This window comes from Cyprinodon variegatus, unplaced genomic scaffold (genome assembly GCF_000732505.1).
Source record: "Cyprinodon variegatus isolate N-32 unplaced genomic scaffold, C_variegatus-1.0 Scaffold36, whole genome shotgun sequence".
NCBI classification, from domain to species: domain Eukaryota; kingdom Metazoa; phylum Chordata; class Actinopteri; order Cyprinodontiformes; family Cyprinodontidae; genus Cyprinodon; species Cyprinodon variegatus.
Genome location: NW_015150489.1, coordinates 689299 through 708339, shown reverse-complemented (window position 1 = coordinate 708339; position 19041 = coordinate 689299). Strand labels below are relative to the sequence as shown.

The following is a 19041-nucleotide window of genomic DNA, read 5'->3' as shown; positions in this document are numbered from 1 at the left end:
TTCTCTCACTGCATTTTCCAATTCCATCTTAAGTAAACAAAGCTGCTTCCAACCCTGGAAAAGCTACTTCTGGGTTTGTGTATTTTGTTTAGTGAAGGTGAGCTCCAGATAAATTTCAAAACTTAAATTTTCAATTAAATTCAATAATTACATGTAGAAATATTTGTCTACACTTGTAGGAGTTCAAAGCATTATTTGTTTACTCCTTTCTAAGTTTAATGATAATTTCGCCCCACATTAGCTGCTAAGAACAGGGAATGGTGATTGTGGTGGCTGTGGGGTGGGGACTTATATATTTGTTTCCTTATCACTTTTAAACCGTTTCCCGTTTGTTTTATTCACTGAGACAACCGGTGGTCATCATATTGAAACTCGGGGGTTTATGGAGAATTGCACTCCTACTGTACATCTTTTGTTGGGCAATTGTTTTCAAAGCTCTTCCGTATTCCCACATAAGCGCTTGGGATGCTCATTCATCACCACTAACGCGCCAATAAAGTTGTAAATAAGCTTTCGGGGTAGATACAGTAAGAGCTGAAATGTCGCGTCATGAGCTGTCCATGGTGCTGATCTGGAAAGAAAAGTCACTGAGTAGCAATGCTTTGTTAAACTCTGTACACTTTACTTATATATATATATATATAACGGTGTGTATATATATATATATATATATATATATATATATATATATATATATATATTTCAGCTAGATACACTTCCGCTTTGTAAGACCGCGCATGTGTATCTGTGCTGCAGCAACGTGCATCGGTTCCTTTCCAACCTCAGCGTTAATCTGCATTCACTCTGAGGTTTTAAAGCTTTTCTTCTCAAACGCTCGTTGCATGAGTGTTTTAATACTGGAACCTTAGTCATCTTTGGAAGGTATTTTAGGCATCTTCCTGACTATCGAACAGGACACAGGCGAGCTGTTTAATATCGAGCTTTCTGACTTTCATTAATTCAGCTCTGCCTGATCGCACTTCGACTCACGTCAGTCCGTCGGTCTGTCTGTCTAAGGTGAAGAATCGCTGAGCCTTTACTGCCGGCGTGCGTAATGTATCTTAAAGAGGAAACACAGTAAGACGGACATGTCCATCTGCAGAAAAAAGGAAACGAAGATGATGATGACGGCTTCACCGAAGTCAATATTCAGGTGCTCAATAGCAATGGCGAAACCTTCCCTCCCACTGAAGCGGATGCTATGGGTTTTTATTGTTTTTAGTCTCTCTCAAAGGTAAGCAATAAATATCCATATTTCCTTTCATACTGTAAATATGTGTCAGCTCTGCGAGACAGCATATTTGTTATTCTGTTGTAATTGCACAAAGCGATGCGAAGCGTCCTCCCATCTAATACCACCCAGCTATTTTTAGATTTTTTTTTCTACATTTGATAAGAAATAGGCTATACACCCGAATAAATGCCTGTTTCACCCGTGACTCTAAATTAAATTATTTTAAAACACAACAACACTTATATCAAATTATTTATACAGATAAGAACAAATACCCACACACCCCATAGAAGATGTTGTATATTTCCCCCCCTATTTATTATTAGACAGAACCCTGCCGTTAGATGCTTCGTTCAGATTCCCTCTCAGTATGTCTCTGGTTAGAAATAGCATAGTGGCTAAGTTGGAGGAAGCTAAAGCTACATAATCTCTCTTCAAGGATCAAGTCTATTTCAGGAGTCAAAGCTTCCTTAATAAACTTGTGTAGGATTAAGCCTCAGGTGATATATTGGAAAACTGTGGGTTTTATTTGACAGCTTGGGTATAATTTAGAGCATGTGTTTTGATCTGAAATAGGAAGAATTTCAAAATGGCAGACAACCACACAGAGAACACCAGATTAAAGCACACTGAGGTCTAAGACAGCACAGAATAAACCTCAATGGTTTTCATTGCAGTTTTTACTGTGCTTAAGGTGTAGGTGATTTTTTTTTTTGTATAGGATAAAAGCTGTGTTCCTTTGGGAAGTCCATTCCATTGAGTTGAGATTAAAAACAGCTGATGTCTACCCCCCCTCCTCCCATCGTTTCCTCTTGTATTGCATCAAGAGTGGAAAATGGAGACAGATAAATCAGTTTTCAGCACGTTAATCCAAAGACAGGGCTCATTGTCTCACCTTTCCTTTGTGAGATCTGATAATTTCTAATTGTATACCCAATTAATGCCCCAATGTGCTTGAGAAAACACTGCATTCTTTCCATTTCCAGCTAAGATATTTCAGTTGAGATCTTGATACCTATTGAGTATAAACAATCAGTGACTACTACTGCAAATGAGACAACATATTTCTCCAGTTAATCTTAATGGTCTGATAGATGAAATGATTGTTTTTAAACTGAAGTTGTTCATGTTATATAAACATTATTATATATGCATAATATAGGTCCTGCAGACTGTATTATTAAAATAAGACTGCAGTCGTATCACTAGTAGGACCTAATCTTTGCTCTGAAAGTCAATTATTATTAATTTATGAAAACTCTTACATAACATATTTCCCAAGTTCTCTACATGCTTTCAGTGTGATCTATGCTACTTTGTGACTCACTGACATCTGCTATGTGCATTGATGTCAGACTTCATTAGGATACATGGACCTGAGTGTACTGCCAGATATAGATATATGCTTGCTCTATCTATCTATCTTGTCTTGTCTTAGTGTATTTTGTTGTTAATGCGATTGTGGCAGTAGTGAATTTATTCAGTGGAAGCTTGACATGAAGATTGTTCAACATTCAAGAGAAATAAGAAGTTGACATCCAGGAAATAGTCCTGGGAACATTGCCTGGGTATTCCCACTTCTTCCCACAATCCAAAAACATGACTTTGGTGTGAGTGTGTTTCTTTTTTATGGTTGCATGTCCATTTGTCCAGGGTATACAGTACCAAACATTTAGCTTATACTGGGACCAACAGCTGTTTTAAATCTTCGTTGTGCAAAAAAAAAAAAAAAAAATCATTAAGGAAGACTTGGACGATGCATGATCATAGAAAACTATGATCATGCATGTTTTTATTAGCCGTGTGTGATATATCTTCTCTTACCAGTTGGTTACTTTTTATACTGAAAAGAAGTATCATTCCATCCTGTTGCCATTGGTGCATCTTTTTATGGAGGGGGAGCCTTGGCTATATGCTACTTGTTGGGAATGTTACAGTGGTAGCAATAACGGTCATTATTAAGTGTGTCCCTGAAACAGAGGAACATTCCTGGAATTTGTTAGGAAAAGGGTTATTGGTCATAACAGTAATATTGAAAACTATGCCGTCAGTACTTTCCATATTTTTATTTTAACAAACAGTAAGTGGTAGCATAGTTACCCTAAAAAAATGAAGAGTAGAGATGAAAAATTAGAATTTCGTGTTTGCTTTGATTGATTGTTTTTCTTTTCTTTCCCCTGCTTTAACAACTTCTAGCTAACATAACAAAAATGTTCATGTTTACCCAACATTTCTGCTGGGCCTTCCTTCCTTAGGCTTGAATTGGAGGAATAGGTTGCAGACTCACTTCTCCAGAAAAAGGTGTCCTTTATGGAATCCAAACTGTGTGGAATGTTTCAGAGATAGTCTTATTTGGTGTTGGGCGGACAGGGTTACTCAGACTGCGGTTGTTCCTTGGTGAATGGAGAAGCTGACTGCAACTTAGATTTCCTGCGGTACTTGAACGGGCTGTGGTGCAGATGAAACCTTTGCTCGGTGAGAAGTTCAAACGACCTCTTGGGAAAAGTGGATCCAAACTTCCTGTTTGGAACCCCAGCTCAGTTAGAAGCTCAGTTGATCTTTCCAAAGAAAGAAGGTCCGAACAAATCCTGTGTGCAGGATGACTTCCTGCCGAGAGGCAAAAACAAAGTTAAGACTCAGGTTGACAAAAATTCAGTTTGACTCAGCAAAACTCAGCTTGACTAGAGTTCCCAAAACTGGCAAACAAAAACTCAGGTTAGACTCTGCTAAACTAAGCATGGCTAGAGTACCCAGTATTGGCAAAATAAAGACTCAGGTTAGACTCTGCTAAACTAAGCATGGGTAGAGTACCCTGTATTGGCAAAACAAAGACTCAGGTTAGACTCTGCTAAACTAAGCATGGCTAGAGTACCCTGTATTGGCAAACACTCTGGCGTCGAGGTAGTGGCAGTCAGCAGCTTAAGAGCACTCCGCAGGTAATTAGGCAATGAGCTGCAGGTGTGCAGGGAAACCCAATGAGGACGGGGCACCACCTGGTGGAGGAGGAAAAGAAACACAAAAACTGGATTCCTGACAGTTAGTGCTGAAGGTAAAACTGACAAAACTTCACTGACAGAAAATTTTTATTTCAGATCTATTTGATCTGTTTTAAACAGAAAACAAACCAAAACTAAGTTGACTATAAAAGTGTTTCAGTGAAATGGAGCAGAGATAAGAAATGTAAACACTTCACTGGCCATTTATGTTAGTATGCTTTGCACAACTGGGTATTGGTTTAATATTTAGACAAAATTTGCTTAACATGTTCAAAGCTACGGTTATGTTTATTTGATCTTAAACCAGACTGCCAATTCTTTTCTGATCTCTGACATTAACAATTTAACTTTGTTAATGTATTGTTCTTGAAAAAACATGAGACAATACTGTACTTGTTTATTAGTTACAGTATATATTGCTAAAAAGAAGATACTACTATGTTGATGTCTCAGACGTTATTTTTTTTAATTATTGTAATTAATATCCTCTTGTAAATATGATGAGCTGCATTTTCTTTTTTAGTTTTTCCATTTGCTTTGATTCAACCTTAGTGTTTTTATTCTTATCTCTACAAACAATAACTGACATATGCATAAATAAAAACACAAATACTCATATAACATAAACTTCCACTTATATGATGTAGTCTTATTTTCATCTAATACTTCAAGTCTTTAGGTATTAAATTAATAGGAAGACTCTTAATGCTGTCTGCACTACAGAACATAAGGCTATTTTTTAATCTGAAATGTGTTCATACAGGGAAAGACATACTTCAATATGTTTAAAAAAGCAGTCCAGCTTTTTGGGAAAAAACAAACAAACACTTTTTTCTAACTCACATTGCTATCCTATCTTCTCTCTGCCTCTCCTTGTTTATATTTAAAAAAAGGATTTAACATTTTAGGCATTCAATTAATGGTGGAGTGAAAAAGCTGTTAATTAAATTCATTAAAGTCTAAGGAAGATTACTGAGCAACACACTTTATCTTCAGACCTAGTTCAACATACTTGATCTTTTATACCTAGTTCATAACACAAGAAAGCCATTTGCCTCTGTGCTTTTCTTTGGAGACAGTTTTGCAAATTCCAGGTTTATTATTATTTGATACAAACAAAAATACAATACTTAACTGAAATAAAGAAAAATAATATTGTTTTAACTTGTGTTTTAAGGACTTTTTCAAGTTAAAAAGAAGAAAAGAAAGGATTTCTTGTAGCAGTCTGTCTTACAGTGGATATGCCTTTGCATGAAGACCTTTTGTTGATGCTTGACAGTTTGAATATAAGCATGCTTAGAGTGGTTTGTAATGTTCTTCATGTTATGTAGAATTAATTCCTAAATAATATCCAGATTTTCTAAAAAAACAATTCCAGAACAAAGCCTGCCTTCTTTATTAGCCAGTTCAAGTCAACGGCTTTGATGCTGCTAGCCAATAGATCATAGCAGATGCAATCATACACTCCACAATAGTCTTATAGAAGATGCACTGTGTCCTTGAGTGTTTTTTTTTAAACATGAACACACTGAAGGACCTCAAATTCCTCAAGAAACTCAGGCTGCTTTGCCTCTTCTTGTAGATGGCTTCACAATTGCATCTCCAGTCCAGTCTGTTGTTCAGGTGCATACCAAGGTATCTATACTCCACCACCTTCACCTTTTCTTCCATGTTGGTGATAGTGTTGGATCTATTCTTTTATTCCTGAAATAACCCTCATTTTGCTTGGGAAAATTCTCAGCCATCTAGGTCATACTCATTCCAAAACAAAAAACAACAACAATCCACTGGACTTTGTTTCTAAGTTTAAAGACGTTTCGCTTCCCATCCAGGAAGCTCTCAAAATGTCAGAAATAGCGTTGAGTTTGAGGACTTGTAGGCAGCTCCTGTTGGGCTAATGTATAAAGCCCAGAAAAAAGGGATACAGAGAAAACAATCCCTGAGTGGTCCTCTGTGTTTCTGACTACTTGGATAAGAGTCGATAAGAGCCATCTGGGAAGGTGTGAGATGCATCATAAGCCACAACACAAATACCAGGGCAGTTGAAGGGACAATGGAGAGGGCAAATAAAATGGAGAAGTTCTTCAGCAGGTTTGAAAAGCCTGTGAACCCTACCTTGCTGCTACAGCAATCTACCCCTCCCCCCACAATTCACCTCCTCTCAGAAACAGCACCTCCACCCCCAGCCTTCACCTGTCCCCCCACCTTAGCTATCACAGCACCGCCATCCTACTCTGCTCCTGAAGCCCAACCCATATCAATACCTTTTCTGCCTCACATCACCACAGACCAGGTCAGGGAACAGCTGAGGAGACTTCTACACAAGAAAGCAGCATGCCTAGACAAGTTGTGTCCACGGCTACTGAAAATGTGTTCTACTGAACTCGAGGAACCAGTACAATGGGTCTTCAACCTTAGCCTGCAGCTAGGAAGAGTGCCTACCCTATGGAAGAAATCCTGCATGACACCAGTTCCTAAAAAGACCCGGCCCAGAGAGCTGAATGATTTTGGGCCTGTGGCACTCACTTCACATCTGATGAGGACAATGGAGGGGATCATCCTATATCTCTTCAGACCTCAAGTACAAGAAGCCCTGGACCGCCTGCAGTTTGCATATCAGCCAGGTGTAGGAGTGGAGGACACATCATCTACCTACTACACCGAGTCCACTCCCACCTGGATAAGGGAATGCATTCAACACCATCCAGCCCTCCCTGTTTCGAGACAAAATAAATAGAATGGGAGTCGACCCCTGCCTGGTGGCATGGATCTCCAGCTACCTCACAGACAGGCCACAGTATGTCAGGCTGAAAGACACCATCTCGGAAACTGTGGTCAGCAGCACTGGAGCCCCCCTGGGCACAGTGCTGGCCCCTTTCCTCTTCATCTTAAAGACCTCGGATTTCTGTTACAATTCTAAGCTGTGACCCATAAATACTTACGTAGATGACACAGCCATTGTCGGGTGTATCGGGGACAAGAGTACAGGAGTCTGGTGGGTGACTTTGCAACCCGGTGCCTCTCCAACTACCTGCAGCTCAACATCTCCAAGAGGAAGGAGCTGAACCGACCAAAGACTAAGCCGGTACTACTGGAGGGGGCTATAGCGGAGGCTGTGGAGTCATACAAATACCTGGGGATGTGGCAACCACCTGCATTGGAAGACGCAGAGCAGGATGTACTTCCTGAGGAGACTGAGGTTGTTCAACATCTGTAATAAGTTATTGGAGATATTCTACCAGTCTGTGGTTGCCAGTGTCCTCTTCTACACCATGGTGTGCTCGGGGAGCAGCACATCCAAGAAGGACAACTCCAGACTTGGAAAAACTGGTAAGGCGAGCCGGCTCTATGACTGGCAAGAAGATGGAACCTCTGGGGACGGTGGTAGAGACGAGGGCACTTAACAAACTACTAAACATTGTGAACAATGCCAGCCACCCTTTGCACACTGTCTTTACCACTCAGAGGAGCCTGATAGGTGAGAGATTGCTCCTCCCCAAATGCAGGACCAATAAATTGCTGAACTCCTTTGTTCCCCAAGCCATCAAGCAGTACAACTCCTTACTTGGGGAAAGGAGGAGGTGATAGGAAGAGGGACAAGGGTCAGCACACCCGTCCTTGGACATCTTATGCAAAACATTACCCATAGTCACTCGTGCAATATTTTTCTCTCTCACTGTGCGGTAACTACCAACTACTTACCTAAAATGCCAACTACTTTGTAGCCTGTGTATTTTTATAACTTATTTATAAGGTAATAATCCAAGCCGATGTCTGTTTAACTTTCACTTATTTATATGGTAAGTACAATTCTGCAGTGCAAGTGCAATAACCCAAGTCAACTATTTTGTATTCTTCCCTTAGCTCTCTACTGTGCAGATGTGTTTAAATCTAAGGGAAACATATTTCAGAACATTACAACTTTTTTCGTTTATGCTTTTTTGGTACTGTATACACTCTTTTTATATTGTCTGTGTTATTTTTATCTTTAAAGGCATCTTGCTTTAACTCTTCGTACTCTATATAAGCTACTGGAACCAGAATTTTCCTGAAGGAGTAATCCCAAGGGCTGTAAATAAAGTTGAATCTAAGTCTAAACCTTTTACTATTTAATCACAAAAAACGTTTGTTAGGTAGCCTCTGATCCAGGCAATATTGTTGCCTCCACTTGAATCTCCTAAAGTTTTCAAAATAGTTAATCAGGCTGAATTCTGTTAAATATGTTCTAGAAATTAGATAACAGGATTCTTAAAGGTTTTTCTTTGCCTTGTCCAAATGAGAGTGGGTATGTTGAAGCAGGTGTATGATAGTACCTTCAACTTCACAATAATAAGTAAATTGTAGGGGGTCCTGATAGGTGTTAGTTTGGTTTTTCAGTTGAGCCAATGGGCATCTTTCTAGGACCTACAAGATTAGAGATGTCAGGGCAACAGTTGTATAGTCATTGAGAACTAAGTTTTATTTGCTACTGAAACAATACAAGAGGTCTTTCAGAATACTGGAACTGTATCCTGAATCAAGGCTAAAATTTCAGAATTGCTGTAGAATATCACAGATATGGTGACACATATGTCCCATTCTCATGACTTCTAGGGATATGTGGTAGGGGAACTAAAGTAAGCTTTACAATTGTCTTATTCCCTAAGAAACAAACATATAAAAACAAAAGGGGCTGTGGCTGAGAAGGAAGATGGAACATTTAAGGTGGGACAGAGAAGTTTTGAGTCAAAGGACTTTGAAAGTTTGCTTGACTATAAAATAGAAGGATGTATACCCTGTTCCAGAACGGAACCTACTAAACAATGTGTGCAGTTTATTGGCTTTTTCCAGGTTTCAATCTTCCAGCTATAAGCATGAAGTCTTCTAATCCTGATCACACATCTCTTATACTGTTTTGCAGAAGCTTGGTCTCCATTCCATATATGGAATACCTTGACTCTTAGTTGCTTCTGTATTTTTCGGAATAATTCACTATCTCCCTTCTTTAAGGCTCTTTTTCGAAGTTTATCTATTTCACCTTGGATCTGTGATTTTTTACTGGGAAAGCATCTCAGTATTCTAGTGAGGAGTACTTGTTATCTACTTTGAAGTTTATGTAGCCAGTCACACATTTACTCAAGGCAATGATATCCTTTTAAAAGACTTGGCATATTGAATCCCTGGCAGAAGCCTATAAACAACTCTGCAGGGCTTTTTCAGCTTCAGATTAGCATTTTTTTTCTTCTTATTGTCTCTGAAAAGGGGAATTATATTCTAAGCACAAAATATAAGATTTAGATCAGATTTGTAGTTAGTTCTTGATAATAGCCTGAACCAAGTTCAGAGTTTTATTTTCTATGGTAGGGCTATGTGTTATGACATTGTAAGTGTTATAACAGAAGTGCAGAAAATGATGGACGATTTAAATCACCAGATATTTCCACAAATGCTCTGGAGTGTTTTGTTTATAGCTTAGCAACAGCTTAGCTAATTAAATGATATTCGGTGTTGCAACAGGTTATGGTGGAAGGTAATTGGTTGCCAAAGTAAAAATCTCTGTCAGCTTATATGGTCAGAAAGCCTGACAGAGAGTTACTGGAGTGGAAGATGTGATCCTGCAGCCATTTTCCCTGATACAGGCAAAAGTTAAAGATACCGAATTTCCAATATTCTGGTATAATGTTGTTAATCAAAGATGTCTATGATGCAATAACTGGTGGGAGAGATGGCTTGAATTTACTTAATCTCTCTCTTCTTTTTGCTTCTGCCCTCTACCTCCTATTCAAGTAATCTGTCATGTGGGAAATATAACAGAAGTATTATTTAAAATTATTTTTTGATACGTTAATAAGCTGAGCCTGGTTGTAAAAAACAGCATCTGTTTATTATCAGAGCTGCAGACAAATAACAGACTTATGATTAAGTGTTGAAAGATGGTTTATCAGATTAATATCTGTTCCATGAGATTATTTGATAACATCCTCGCTGAAGTTAAAACGAGCTGGACTTTTCTATGAAATCGTGAAACGTAAACCAATCAGGCACTGGTTGACATTTTAATTTGGTTCTACAAGGACTGTTCATCACCCTCCCTTACCTCCAGCACAGCCCTGGTCTGTCACTGCCCAATAACCAGCCTTGTTGCTTTCTGTGTGGGTAGATTTACAAGGAAGTATAGAAAAATCCGATTGTCACTAAGATGAAGTTCTGGATGAATGAAAGTGAACTTTTTTTCTTCAGTACTTTTAAGGGATTTTCCAAAAATGTGAAGGACTGCCCAAGCCAATTCAAAAGATGTTCATACAGAAAAATACCAAATTATTTTAAAGTTTTGGGATGCAAAATCTAGCTTATGTGGTTCTGTTTGTAAATCAAAACACCCAACAAGCTCATTTAGTTATCAGCTAAATAGAACCCATTCTGTTCTGCTGCATGGTAGAGCGGCATCAGGTTTTCAACCAAAATTGCTCATCTGCCAGGAAGGGGAGGATGTAATGACACCCTTGTCTGATAACAGAAAAGTGGAGAAAAATGTGCGAAACATTTGTAATGTAATTGTTTCACTGGTATACTTGGAGTGCAGCCCTATAAAGTAAAATGCAGAACTCCAGGGCTGACCCAGAGTCTTCTAACTTAAAAAATTAACATTAAATCCTGGATGACAATTGAAAAAAAAGGAACACATTTTTTTATTGGAAATTCATTTTGTGTCTCAAATGACTTTACGCACTGTATTTTATCTATTCTTCTGCTGCCTTAAGCAAATCAGGTTTTAGCTACACTACCAACTGGCAGTAAAGCAATTACCCTGTATGGCATACAGTGCCATGTTATCATTAAAGTATTCTCATTCTTAATTGTCATAAATAGCTGTAGCATCTCATAGATAAGTACAGAGAGTTCATAGAAAGATGTACTTCCTCTGGCTTATCACAGTAAGAAGAGCCTTAGAAAAGTCATTTTAAATTCAGGTTATCTACTGTATATAGAGCAAATTCACAAATTAATAGCTCTTAAGGCAGTTAAAATACAGTTTCCAAGCAAATTAAATACATTTCAATTTGTTGCAGTTTATCAAACGGGAGACAAGATCAGGGCCAACATTTATTAAGAATCTTAACTTAAAGTAAATGTTACTGATGTCATATTATAAAATAAATCTAGAATTAATTCACTAAGAATAAGTTATTCACGAAACACCTTAAACATTTAAAGAGATCTTAAAGTGAAAAATTGAAAGGGGTAGCTTGGAAGACTTGTAGAGAGTTAATGGGTAAATTCATACCTGCCGCATTCGGTGTTTTTGGACCAATGTTCACTTCCCCTTGGTATGGACCTTTTATGTAGGTGTGATTAAAGTCCAAAGAACCTGTACAGATAACTCAATAGATGCTCAATTTTTCTATTCTAGTTTTGAAAAGGTGCAGTCCATTTTAGGTATGAATACAAACTTGCCTCGATCCAACACAAATACAGAAAGCATGCATAACTTGTGACAAAGCAAACCACCAAAGTAGTCAATGTGCTGTGCTGCCGAAACGGCACCAGATCTCTCTCCGCTTGCATTATGCATTCTCCAACACTGTCCCAAAGTTAGAATTAAACTTCTCGAATCTGCTTTGAATGAGCTGCTGTAGACATTGAGAGAGGTTTAGAAGCTGTGATGAAAACATAAATATCCAAAACAGATATTTGGAATGATTGTAGTTTATGACAGAAAAGGAAATAGTAAACACGGGGCTCTGTCTGTGAGAGTTTTCACTGACAAGGGATGAAAGAGCTCATACTGTTAGAGTAAATGCTGAGCCCATAGTGATGTCTAGGAGAGATAAAGGACTAAGCACTGAAAAACAGGTATAACTCTATAGTTTACAATCTAAGGTGTTGGTGGCAGCAGCCCAGCTGATATGTACTGTATCTCCATGTTGACGTGACAGCCAAACAGGAACAAACCAGATGAAGCTACTAAGATGGAAAAAAAGCAGAAAGAACATAAAGTTAGGGGTTGAAGTAGCAAATTCTGGAGAATGTAAGAATAGAGAAGGAAGTCTCATAGACTAAAACTGGTTATTTTGGATGATCTTTCCATTCTACTTTAAGACACTCTTGGAACCACTAGTAAACCTGCAGCTTGTAAGCAAAGTGCTCTGTTAGGAAAATAAGGAATGACCCGATCCCTGATATAAGAAGGAGCATGGCCATTTAAGGCTTATAGGAGAAGAGGAGTTTGAATTCTATTCTGGATTAAACAGAAAGCCCATGAAGAGAAGCTAGGATAGAAGAAATATGATCTGCTTTTGAATTTTCATCAGAACTCTACTACTACTGCTACTACTACTACAACTACTGGCTGTTGCATTTTGGATCAGCTGGAGGCTTTAAACTACAATTTGTAGACTTCTTGATAGTAAATAATTACAATAGTCTAGCCTTGAGGGAACATGTATATGGACTAGCTTCTCAGCATCAACCCTGGGCAATATATTTTCTGATCTTTGCAATATTCTGGAGATGAAAGGAGGAAATCTCTTTGATATGGGATTAAGGTGACAAGTCTAGGTAACACCAAGTTGTTTTAGTTTATAATTTCTGAGCAATTTAATTAAATTCAAATAAATTCACTGACTAATCCAATAATTTTTCAGAGACTGGTCTAAAACACAATAAATTCTATTTAGCCTGCATTCAGAAGCAGAAAGTTATCTAGATTCTGTCTTTAATGCATGCCTGTAGTCTATATAAAGGTTTAGTATCATCAGGATTAATGGAATTATATAACTGAGGATCATCAGCATAGCAGTGAAAGTTAATACCAAGCATCTAATTATTCTACCAATTTGGAGCATATATATTGTAAAGAGATGTGGTCCTAGCACTGATACCTGTGGTATTCCACAGGTATCTGGAGGATGTGGAAGATTTATTATTAACATGAACAAATGGAAACCTGTTACAGAACTAAACCAGCTTGAAGTTCTCTTACCTACTAGAGAATGTTCAAGTGTTTCTAAAAGGCAGAAATATGGATACATATATTCTACAGTAGTGGCCCCCAACTTTTTTTTTTTTTTTTGCGCCACGGATTGGTCTGTAGCAATAGAACTCTCTGGTTTCTATGGTAACATTAAAACATCTTAAAATAACCCATCACAAAATAACTTGCATTAAAGCAGCCTACCTACTAATCACAATTTCAGTGAATTAGTGGGAGCCCTGAGATTGTTTTGCTCCAACGAGATGGTACAGTAGGGATTGTGGCTAAGATACATCAAGGGTGAGTCATGGATGGATGTAACAGAGGAAATATTAAATACCATTTAGACTCGGGAAATAAATAAATGGGAAATTATTAAAGTTTGTTAATGCTTTTATGCGTTTCATTACCAAATGACACACAGACCAGTACTGGGCCAGGGATCACTTATTCAAAAATATACACTTTATATACATAGTGGGAAGAAGTTAAAGAAGTCAAAAAGTGTTTGCATTGTTCTACATAAACTAAATGGTCATCTAGAAATCATTTTTTGTGATGCCCATCTTTTCTGACTTATTATTTATTATTGACTGTCATAGCTGCATGTAGAGCTCCTCACAATACAGCAGTTAAGCTGCTTATCGCAGCCCGTTCTCACCTCAAGCCCTGTTCCGATTTTCCGTTTCCACATAAAAGTTTTGGAGCCACTGCCTGACACAGATGGAAAGGAAAATTCAGGCCTCATATTTTCCTGTCTCTACCTGCAGCACAGCGAATGTTATGTATTTTACTAGAGCAGCTTCATTAAGCATCAGCAGCCAAACAGTTTTGAAGGATTGGGAGGTGGGGGTATTTCCCCTATACTGCAAATTGGAAGCTTATGATAGCGTAACATTTTATATATGTTAAATATCAAACCTGATATTAATAAATATTTATAAAAAGACTGACATTGCAGATTCTGATTTTGACAGATAAAGATTTCTTTTTATAACTGATACTTTCAGCTTTTAACAGATCACAGACACAAGATGTCTTAATCTAGTAGTACTGAAAATAAACATTTACCATTGTCTTTGAAACAATAAAAACTTCTGAAATAACTGCTCTCAGATTTAGAATTAAAGTTTAAGGCATTGTCAGTGTGTGGTTTTCCGACCTTTACAGTGATAGATTAGATTGGTGGAAAAGGTCAGCTTCACATCTAAGTATCTACAGTTTACCAATCATCAAAAATTAAGAAAATTTAGGCTGATAAATCGGTAAAACCGTAGCCCCCTGCTCTACCATGGACCTGGGACAACTTACCCGATCGTTCCCCCAATTGGCAGGCATCCACACATGTGGTAATAAAATGTGCCCATGCAATGTGCTGGCATATGCTTTAATATAAAACCAGAATATATTTTTTGTAGCAATATTTTTCAGATTTTTGATCTTCTCCATTGTGATCTGTATTCATTAACCAGGTTTTGTGATTGCAAAGAAAAATCGCCAGGTAAACACACTGTGAGCCCGACCGTGTCCCTTCTTATTCTTTCTCTGCCAGTGAAAAGCAGGGGGTTGGACATTGGTACATTCTTGATCTGTACTGACTTGATGTGGAGATAAATGCTTGTTTTCATCATAAGGTTTGCTGATTAGACAAAATGACTCATTAAAAGCTTCAGGTAATGCTTTGCTTCACTTTGTCACTAGGCAGAGCTATCTTGTAGTCTCTGGTAGGACACTTTATATTCTGTCAGTTAATTTAAAATGTTTTTGCTGTTAGGATTACCAGAATAGTTTTTTCCTTTTTATTTTTCAATGTATGTTATGGTATTGTATGTTGCTCCACCCTCTATAACACGTGCTTCTGATGGAAAATAAAAATCAACAAAAGCAAACAAAGAAAACTCCCACTGTGAAGGAATCACATGATTGGAAAGTAGATTTTTTTTTTTATTGATAATAGACTTTTAGGCGGTTTAAAATAATAAAAAAAACAACTTTATTTAAATTAAAAATTTAAAATAAATTAGCCAGAGAGGATATGCTATAATTAGTACTGGGTCTCGCCATTAATAAAACATTACGATAGAGTCCATGACTGGGGTAGCACCGAATTAGGAGTATGCATACTGTACTCACAATTCTACCTGATAAAAACGGCCATTAATAACATTTGTTACAAGAGATGTTCCCTTGAGTCACTTGTGTATTTTGCAGCTTGATTGAAATCTTACAAATAAGAAGAATAAGATCAAAATAATAATAATTTCTATGACTGAGTGTTAGGGTCTGGCTAGAGATTTTTTTTTTTTCTATTTCGACAATAAAGTGGTAACATTACAAGAATAAAGTCATAAAATTACGAGAATAATGTTGAAACATGAGAATAAAGTAAAAAATTATGAGAATAAAATCATAAAATTATGAGAATAAAGTGGTAACATTAGGAGAATAAACTCATAAAATTATGAGAGTAAAGTCGTAACATCACGAGAAATAAAGTTATAAAATTACAAGAATAAAGTTGTAAAATTATGAGAATTTAGTCGTATTATTAGAAGAATAATGTCATAATATTACGAGAAAAAAGTCACAATAAGAATATTCCCAAAATTATGAATGAGAATAAAGTTGTATTTTATGACAACTCTTACAAGAAGCACTGTTGAATAGCATGGCACCCTTGAAGCACAGATGAATACCATGGTACCTAGACAGGGTTACCATTTGATTGCAAGGCAAAACAGAGACTAATAGCAATGTTAACACACTTTCGCATTAGGGCAATTCGGAGTCACCAGTAAATATTAAAGTCTTGTTTTTTGGAGTGTGGTAAGAGAAGCCATGCATGCACGTCCAAAACTTCCAAACAAAAAAACCCCTAGGCTTGGAATCATATCTTAAAATATCAGACTGATCCAGAGAGACATAGGCCAGCAGCCGATTTGGCTTGAAAAAAACAGTATTTTAGGAACTCTTAGAGTTTTAGGGATGACCAGGAATCCTCAAAGACAAAACAAGTGAGCCCCTACAGAGCAGTTGCACAGCTGAGCTTGAGCTGTCTAAAAGAACCTGAGCCAGCAAGGTGAGGCCACTGCCAACAGTTCAGGACCTAGAGATACCCTGGACCCGCCACAAATGTTCTCTGAGCATCCAGACCCCGACAACCCAAACATACCCAGATTCCCTCAAAAATCCTGCAAGTCTCTGACTCTGGACTTTGCTTGGAAGGCTGTTGTTAACTTCAAACATTATTGGAAAAATAGGAGAATCTGCTTATCCTAAGCTCCAGGCCATTTGTATTATTAAATAAGCAGTTTATTGGAACATAAGGGTTTTTGGTAACAATTCCCATTGCATCTGTTTACAATAATTATAAGCATATGTCCAAACTTCTACCCAATATGCATATGTGAATAATACGATGTGTCATACAAGCTAACAATTATTCTGTTGGATTTAGGTAATATGACAGACGTTTTCTGTCAAAACACAATTTTCCTTTTCATTCCCACAGAATTTCAGATGAATAATGATTCCCTGTCTATTATCTGATCATATACAGTATTTATTTTTATAAACCTAATTATGACAAGCTTGACAATTTGCAAAAATAATTTGTGCACAAAATAAAGAATTTTGTTAGCGGTAGGAAACCAGTTTTAAACAAATCTGATTTCACATCCAGTATTTATCCAATGTTTTTAAATCAATTATATATAACTTTATTTCTATTATTTTACAAGATAATCTTTTTCAGTAGACACTAGTATGCAAAGCTTACAAAATGGTAAAAATAATGATTTGAGGCTGGTAAAAGCATAGCCTACAATGTAATGGATAATTTATATGTTTGTATTATTGGTGCAATTAATAGTTATGTGTATGTTTGCCTTTTTCCTCTTTGCAGCTCCCTCCAGAACGATGACGATGATGAGGTGTCTAACAAGACATGGGTGCTGACTCCAAAAGTCTACGAGAGCGACGTTACACACATCCTCAACAGCCTACTAGATAGTTACGATAACAAGCTCAGACCTGACATTGGAGGTACAAATTGATTTTTTTCCTATTTTCGCAGTTGATTGATTTTTCCAGGGAATCATTAAAGAAATTGTTACCGTGAATGACAAGAAATATCTTATAGCCATAAATTAAGAAGTGGAAAGGGACTAATTAAAAAGCTTCTCAATTGCATTTAATTTAATTAATTTATTTATTTGAATTAGGACAATGCACATTCATCAACATGTCAGCGTAATGCATCAATGTAAATATGCCAGAATTAGCACAACAGCTAAATTGCATCCGGTGCCCTAAGGCAGATATGAACAGTAAACATTAAAGAAGACACTACAGGAGAGAACAGAGTACACACAAACAGATAAGATGCAAATAACAAAAAATCACACTAAAGTTATGTGAACAAACCCAAGGAAAGAGATATAGTTACTGGTGAACACTTGTCTGGTTAGTTTTTAAGCAATGTCTCAAGGAGGTTTTAAAACTTTCACAGCTCCTAATATGGGCTACAGATTAGTTTGTTCTAAACAACTTGTATTTCTGAATTTCAACATTTTTATTTCCAATTTTCTTTAATGAATTACAGAAAGGATTAAGATTGAGTCACAATACATTTTAACAAAAATCATTTGTGGCTACATACTATGGGTATTTTGTATTTGTGCAGGCTCCAGATATCACAGAATGTAAAATGTTTTGACTGGTATTCTTGCTATTTATAAAATATATTTAGTAGGTTAATGTACATGTGTGTATTATGCCAAGCAAAGCTATTCATCATATGCCCGTAAGCCCGGAGACAAGGTACTTACTCCATCCTCTTTGACAGACAGCTGGGGAGGACTTGCTTGTCTGCATATGCCTATCACATCCATCTGCGAGCGCAGTACAGGGAGATACAGAGTACTGTTGAATGCTTGATTCATGAGACAGCATTCCTGGGAAATCTGGCTAAAATCAGGAGCTGTCACACACTGTCCTATAATGATGAAGCCCTGCCATCATAAAGCTAACAGCGAATTAAGCATTTCCATTGTAAGACTTGTTTCCCCCTTATTAAATTTAATTTAGTTTATTTGAATAGTGCAATTTTCAACATGTCATCCCAAGGCAATTTACAGACATAATTTAGTTGAGTCATGGAGAAAGACCTGTTAAGGTTTCTGTCAGCTGATTGCATTAAGTCAATTACTTTTCAGGATTCACTCCTCATGGATGATCGTTTGGCAACAGTAGACGTTTCCCTGTATTGAGTCTGCAGCAGGCCCTCACACCAAGCTTGCATGCAGCGACAGTGGAGAGGAAAAACTCCTTTTACAGTAAGAAATCTCTGCAGAATGAGCCTCAGGCTTAAGAGCCGAGGCCAGCTGGGGGATCAAGGTGACAGAGGCAGACCAAAGTTGCAGAAGCATACCAGCAAAACTGGTTTGCGACCAAACGCAATTGACATTTGATGTGTGCGGTTGCAGAAGTATTATCCGCCCTTAAGACACAAAGATACATAAACTCCTCTGGTTGAGACAAAGTCTAACTCCCCTGCCCAAAGGAAGCAGTCCACCTTTTTATGTTGGTAACCAGGGCCTCTTGCTCAGACAAACTAACTCTTCACCCAACTTTTTCAAAATCTGCTGCAAACTGATGTAGTGCCTGCTAGTGACCATGGTGTCCTAACAAAATACCTCAGCATAGTCACGAATCTTCTTGAAATACACATCCTGTATGCATAAGGATGAAAATAAAATCATCATGACACCTTGTGAATGGCAGTGTAAAAAAAAAAATTGGTCCATAGCTCTATGACAAGTAGAGCTACTGTTCCCCTACAGTAAGTGGTTCAAGTA

The 19041-nt window shown here is 37.5% G+C and overlaps 1 protein-coding gene across 4 annotated transcripts in view; it reads left to right on the top strand.

Annotated features, from left to right (window-relative positions):
* Positions 1–765: 765 nt before the first annotated feature.
* The window catches only part of gabrg2 (gamma-aminobutyric acid (GABA) A receptor, gamma 2), a 65330-nt gene continuing 47054 nt past the window's right edge, over positions 766–19041 (top strand). For 3 of the 4 annotated variants that reach the window (XM_015405119.1, XM_015405111.1, XM_015405105.1), the window contains exons 1-2: positions 1089–1234; positions 17088–17227. In XM_015405119.1, the coding sequence (XP_015260605.1) occupies positions 1089–1234; positions 17088–17227 (286 nt within the window). Of the gene's footprint in view, positions 1235–17087; positions 17228–19041 lie in introns of all 4 variants that reach the window. The other variant, XM_015405097.1, reaches the window with a different exon arrangement.